Raw genomic sequence first — 7,002 nt, forward strand, 5'->3', positions numbered from 1 at the left:
GTAGAAGGCCAAGTGAAGGAAATACCCTTTTCCGTAGGCATGCTGCTCTTGCCTCACTGATTTGGAGAATGGTCTGAGAAATTTTTTAGGAGCTACAAGAGAGTCGTCTAATTCTTTTTCCTGTCTGTGTATGTGCATATAGTGCCCTAATAAACGATATTTTATATGATTGGATAGTGGTTTGCTCTTGTGAAGATGCTTCATCTAAGTGCCAGCTTACTTTGGTTGGATAATGAAAGTTCCATCTATTCACTTTTCTACACCTATAATGGGAGTGCTTTTGCTATTGAAGCTGAAGTTCAGAGTTTTTGCTGGGTTTCCACGGAAGCTCAGTGTAGGAAACCTGAATGGTGATTGTTTAGTTGAGGGTTATTCTTCAATTGTCATTTCTTGGGTGAGATAAGAGACACCGGGATCCTGGAGATATGGACATTTGATGCGTTAAGTCAAGGATCATGTTTTCTGTTTGGAGGCACTGGTTTCACTGTATAGACAGAGAGAGTACTCAGGAAGCATATGCTATTGCCAGGAGAGATCTTGTCTAGGAGAGCTTCATAGAGGACTCTATATCCCTGTTCTGATTTGGTAAAGAGTTTCGCCACTGTCATTGCCAAGAATAAGCTCTTTGAATAGGTCCTTCTCAAAACCTTCTGTTTTGGGTTGAGTTCTGATGAAAAGATTCTTGACTTGGACCCTGCTTCTAAGGCTCTTAAGGAATTAATAGCATTCTTTTGTAAGGGATACCTGTTGGTTGTCTCAGGAAAGAGGGCTTGCGGATCCACAAAATTATGCACCTTTTGGCCTATCAAAAACAAAATCACGCACCTCTTCAGAGAGCGAGGATGCTCTTTTATTTGGAGGGGGCTCAATCAGCCAATCAGGTAACAGATTAATTGTCTAAGAAAGGACCCTCATTACAGATCATGGAAGCAGGCTTCCTTCCAATAATGTTTGTTTGAGTGTCTAAGTTTTGTTCGAGCAGAGTCTTAATGTTTTCTATCTTGTTTTGTTGTATGAGAAACAGAGAAACCCTAGAAATCTGAATTCAACAAGATATTATCATTTGGAAATCACTAACTTGCAGAAAAACGAGCCATATAACTATATATCATATATAATATATAACCCACAGTTCAATATTCAACTAAAATTAAATATAAATGAAATTAAATACCTAAGAAAGAAGGTCATATAGATGTCTAGAAGGGATAAACAAAAAACCAAAGATGTCCTATCTGACAACAGACTGAAACAAGGATTTTGAACCCATACTGACCCTTTAATACCTAGCTGCTGACTGGCACGTTCCTCATCTTTCGTTTGAAGCGGGGCTATGATGACACATGCACTTTCCTTTGTTCTCAGAGAAAGATCAAAAAAGGACAAACAAAAAACCAAAGGTGTCCAATCTCCGGAGAGATTGAAACAAAATTTTGAACAAACACTGACCCTTGAGTGCCCAGCCAGCTGGTGCATTCCTCTTCTCATCATTCTTTCACAGCAGAAGAGTTGGTGTCTGATGCATTTTCCTTCTGGCTCGGAGAAGCCATAGATCCTCGGATTTTCAGATCTCCAGCTTGTTGAGGCTGTTCCTGCTGCATTTGTTGCTGCTGAATCTGCTGTTGAATCTGCTGCTGCTGCTGCTGCAGCTGGTGCAGTTGATGCTGCTGAAGCTGATGCTGCTTATGAGAATGAATCTGGAGCTGCTGAAACTGCTGTGCAGTTAAAAGAGTGTGCATGGCCTGATTGTTGGGATAAAATTGTGCGCCAGTTCCATAAGACTGAGGGAAGTTCATCATAGGTGCACCATTTGGCATAGTTTGCCCAGTCAAAACTTTCAGATGCTGGATCTCCTCTTTCAATGCATCATTTAATGCTGCAAGAGAAACAAAAAGACAATAATATTATTATGAGAAATGACAAGCATAAGAAATCACCAAAAGTTTCCACAAAAGATCCCTTGTTCATCAATGTGGGAAGCAGCATCTTGAAACCAATCTGGACTCGACGCTGTTTTAGAATTTTGAATACATCCACATGAAGAGGAAGCATCTCATTAGAGTGAGCTAAGACAATATCCGCCATCACATATCCAGTTTTCAGTAACCCCTGAAAACTCTAATAAGCAACAAGAGGCATACTGCTGCCTCAGCCACCTACACTGCCATATTAAAGGAAAAAGGAAACCAAGCTCAGGCTTCAACAGGAAGACAATGTTTCTGGGGCCCCAAGATAGACAAGAAGCTTAAAGAGATACCAAAACCAGGCTTCTGTATACATCCTGTACATGTGGGTCGTGCCCCTTTTGTCACAAGCCACTTAATTTATTTCCATTTGCCTATTAAACAAGGTAACAGCCCAAAAGACAAAAAATTAAAAGGAAAAAGACTTACCATCTTGCAAGTTAACCTGTTGCTCCATTGTTTGCAAACGCAGTTTCAGTTCACTGTTTTCAGCCGTCAGACCATTTGTATCTCTCTGATCATGAAAAACCACAAGGAAAATATTGTCATATTTGCATTCTAGTAGTATAAGCTAGTTTATTTTTTCCTAAACAAGGTACGATACTCAAATCATGTTAAACATGTGAGAAAATATAGGCAGCTAACATCTATACTAAATCCCACTCACCAACAAGTGGGCATTCACTAAAAAGGTAAGGAGTATTTGGTGAACAAGGGTAATTTACCTGCAACAGGGTCAACTGAGCAGACAATGATGTTGCTTCTGTTTGCAGGGTCTGTACTTTACGTTCAAGCTCAGCTATGTATCTCATCTTCCTTTCCTTTGACCTTGCAGCAGATTGCCTATTTGCCCAAATCCTATTACGTGGAAAATAAAGGACACAAATAAGTATGCTGATAATGCAAAATACAGAAATGGGCAGTAACATGCCTTTTTCCTTGTGATATGAATGAAATTTATACGAAGGAAAATTTTCCATAGGGATCTAACTAAAGGAAACAAAGTACAAAGTCGTAGCAACATGTTTGCTGAGCAACCCCACATATGAGTCAGAAGATCCAAACAACCAAAAGGCATTACTGTGGAGATATAGTTTTCTGATGCATAATGGACATTTCAACATACATTCAAGTAACTAGCATGCATCCAAGAATTCCAATTAGTAAATACTAATGTAACAAAATTTACAAGATCAACCACAGGAGAGTAACAAAGTGCATTAAAACTTCATCTCACATCCCAACAAAACAAAATCTATCACAAAGGGGCAAAACACAATAAATTCCAAAAATAAGTTTGTCAAAGAAACAACATCAACATTCACATAATTTAGTAATGCTATATCAAAATACACTAATGATGGGACATGATCATACAACCAGCTACAGTTGATCTTAAATATAATTCTCATAGGCTTATGCATGCCTTCTCTAACAAGGCTACTACAAAAACCAAAAACAATACTACTCAGACAGACACAAAAACCTTCTTTTTAATAGGCAAATAGAAAATATATTAATAGAATACCACCTAACAAAGAGGGGCAGCCCCAATGTACACTTGTAGCATACAAAAGGCTCAAAAGCCAGCAAATCTACTGAATAAGATAGCCCACAAAACGACCTATCTATTCACAATTTAGGCTATCTAAAAACTCCAAAATTGTGGCAACCTCCATCCCCATTGCATCACCCGACCACCGCAACAAGGGTTTCAAAAAGGTCTCCTTCAATCTTTGATCTGGCATCTCTTCCTAATAGAATATCCTTCAATTACAATTTTTCCAGATGCACCAAAATAAACATAAAAGAACCATGCAAAACAACTTTCTTTGCCTTTTCTCCTTCCACTTGGCTTTCCACCCTCAGATAAGGTTACTGTGTCTGGAAACACCCACTTCAACCCAAAGATGGCTAAAGAATCCACAATTCTAGTCCTGTTACAGTGACTTACGGTATAACTTGCTTCTTCACTATCTTTGTGAAGGCTATATCTCTTTACCATTGTCCACCCTCTTCTCCTGTTACAGTGACTTAGATTATAACTTATTTCTTCACTATCTTTGCAAAGGCTACATCTCTTTACCATCATCCCCCCTCTTCTCATGAGGCTAGTTATGATTATGATCTTCCCCCAAACTACTTCCCATGCAAAAGATAGGTTCTTAATGGGGCATGAGACTTCCAAATTTCTTTAGGTGGGAACATCTCTCTACTCCTACCACATAAAGAACTATAGTAGGACTTATAACAGAATTTTCCTTTCCTATCTACTTTCCATTGTAAGCTGTCCATCCTTACTCCTTGCACTCTCATCGAATGAATGAGTGTGAAGAAGAAATGAAACACCACATCCATTTCCCAATCCTGAAATTGCCTTCTGAAACTAACAGACTAATGCCCTCCATTCCTTCCCGCTTCCCACAAATCTACTTCTGTAGCACCCTTTTTAGAGGCTAAACTGAAAAACAATGGGAACATCACTTTTAACGGATTCTTGCTGACCCATTGGTCTCACCAGAATTTAGTATTAATACCATTTTGAACTTGGATAACTGTCCTGATTTCCCATAAGCTTACTCCAAGAGACCCGCTTGCTTCTAGAGTGCTCCATCCCCATCCAGTGCCCATTTTTGGCTTGGATGAACTTTCTCCACAAACTGTCATACTAATTGGCAAACCACCACAACCATTTATCCTTCTTGGAATTGAAAAAAGGGACATGAAGAAGATGGGAAGGTTTGATGGTATACTCTCTTAAGAAGAGTTAGTTCCCTTCCTTAGATACCTCACATAAAATCATTATTTCAGCTATCCAAAATATGGAAAACCTCAGAATACCAAAATGTTTGAAGAATCAGCTTCTATACATGGATACACATGGAGACACACATTCACTACATGGATACACATGGAGACACACATTCACTACATGGATACACATGGAAACACACATTCACAAACACTAAACCTCAAATTCAGATTTGACATATGAGCACTAAGATCATTAACATCTGATTGTAATTATTATACTTAAAACAAAATAGATCACATAAATGAATTAAACTATATCTAATTGGTTTTCCTAATTCATATATTATTTTATGAAGTGGTAACTCGAGGCAACGTAGGTTTATCTAGAAAAGACTACCTCTTTGCACGCTTTGGATCAATGAGAGCAAGCTCCGCAAGCTTAGCAGCGGACATGGCTTTCTTGGAATCAGCTGCTGAGTTCTCGTCGGAACCCGACATGAGCATCTCAGGCTTAATGCTGGTCGACCCATCCATGGACTGGCTATGCTGATGCCTAACTCGCCTATCATTAGGCCGAGCAACTACATTCTCAGTCATTGCTGCCGAAGCGGATCCCAGTGGGGCCGCAGAAGATGGCTCACCCATTTGAAATGACGATGTTGCAGAAGAGGAATTCAACTTATCCATATCAAGGTACATAGAAAATAAGTCCTCTTCGGTCTCATCTGAGAACGAAGGCCCGTCAGCGCCACCCACCACGCCAAGATCACTATCAAAACTAAGGTCATCGGGAAGAGTAAGAATCTCGGAATGGGCACGCCGGTGACCCAGATTCTTTGGCGGGTTATCGGGCATTCGGCTTATATCATGGCTAAAACGATTAGAATCCGGAGAAATTCCGTGCCCGAAATGAGAGGATTCAGAGCCAGAGCCAACGGGCAACGGAGGCAAATTCGGAGATGATGATTCGGGTTTCGCATTGAATGAATTCCCAGTTGGAGAGAAAGAGTAACGCCCGGACGGAGGTGGAAAGCCTCCTCCGTGCCCCGGAGATTTATCCTTGTCCATCTAGAAGAACTCCAAACCCTGAGAACCCCAGAAAAACAGACGAATTCTTCCCCAACAAAGCAAAACCCTAGAAATCAACGATCCAACTAAGACAAAGAGACGAAATTGAGGAATGGGTACGCGAACTAAGCTTTCAAATCTTGACAAACAAACCCTAGAAAAAGAAGATTCTCATTCAAATTCCTGAAAATGGGAAACTCAGGACATGAGATAAAACCCACATGAAGCTCTACACAACTGATTCTGAACATAAACCCTAAAACATCGAAAAGGCTAACCAAACCCAACACAACCCTAGAAACAAAGATCTGACCACTCCACGACCTCCAAACAAACCAAACAACAAAAATTCCGAGAAAACCAACAAGCAACCAGACCCAAAACACGCATTGAACACAACCAAACCCAACCCAACCCTAAAACTCAAAGATCAAACAGAGCACATTGGGATTAACGCCTGACATTTTCCGGGAAAATCAGCGACTTTCCAGGAAAAACACGGAAAGAAGAGGGAGGACACAAATTCCCTGGAACTTTCTCTCCAATTCAACAAAGGTTAGATCTTTGAATATAGAAATGGAGAGAATTGAGAAGCTTTTTTTTCACAGACCGAATCGAAGCGACTCATCACATGGAAGACAGAGAGAAGAGAAAAGAAACGAAGCTTCCGAGCGAAGCTGATGGTCTATGTAAGGGCTCGTGCTTATATAGAGGTTCCATGTTGCTCCGGTGTACGTGCGCTCTACATGGTTCTCGTCCGATGCTTTTCTAAAAAATTTCTGGGCGTCCGATCTTGAGATGGAGTGCGGAGGAGGTACTCCCTTGTTGGCTGTGATCAGACTTTGGGAAATATCCTTTTTGTTGTTGGATTTCAGGCACATTTTGTATTGTAAGAAAGAAGCTCTTTTTGATATTTCATCATACCTTTTGGATAATTACAATATTTTTGCAATTTTTTTTTTAAGTTTAAAATCTTAATTAGAACTAAACATACAAAGGAAATTATAGAAATTTTTGTGCATTTCATTTGGGGGAAAATGATGGAATTTATAGAAGAGCTTTATATACAAAGAAGGAAAGTTAAAGAAAGTAATAATGTCTATGTAATAATCAAACTATTATAGATAAATAATTTTGGTTTTTAATTTGAATTTAAAGAAAAAATAATTGAAAAAAATTATGGAAAAAAAATAGGTAACCCTATTTTAAGAAAAAA

The 7,002-nt window shown here is 39.4% G+C and overlaps 1 protein-coding gene across 1 annotated transcript; it reads right to left on the minus strand.

Annotated features, from left to right (window-relative positions):
- Positions 1-1,078: 1,078 nt before the first annotated feature.
- LOC100266402 (probable transcription factor PosF21) lies at positions 1,079-6,716 on the minus strand. Its single transcript, XM_002270748.4, has 4 exons — positions 5,116-6,716; positions 2,690-2,822; positions 2,394-2,478; positions 1,079-1,876 (listed from the first exon to the last, which is right to left on the minus strand). Exons 1-4 carry the CDS (start codon positions 5,784-5,786, stop codon positions 1,488-1,490), a joined length of 1,278 nt encoding a protein of 425 aa, XP_002270784.1. The 5' UTR covers positions 5,787-6,716; the 3' UTR covers positions 1,079-1,487.
- Between the last annotated feature and the right edge of the window lie 286 nt (positions 6,717-7,002).

The sequence above is a fragment of the Vitis vinifera genome, chromosome 5, assembly GCF_030704535.1.
Source record: "Vitis vinifera cultivar Pinot Noir 40024 chromosome 5, ASM3070453v1".
NCBI lineage: Eukaryota > Viridiplantae > Streptophyta > Magnoliopsida > Vitales > Vitaceae > Vitis > Vitis vinifera.

Bases quoted from the DNA above. Each gene is read 5' to 3' on its own strand.
- LOC100266402 (XM_002270748.4), bottom strand. From the start codon at position 5,786: ATGGACAAGGATAAATCTCCGGGGCACGGAGGAGGCTTTCCACCTCCG. The intron at 2,479-2,689 runs GTAAATTACCCT...TTTCATGATCAG, and splicing joins CTCAGTTGACCCTGTTGCAG to AGAGATACAAATGGTCTGAC. The intron at 1,877-2,393 runs GTAAGTCTTTTT...TTTCTCTTGCAG, and splicing joins ACAGGTTAACTTGCAAGATG to CATTAAATGATGCATTGAAA.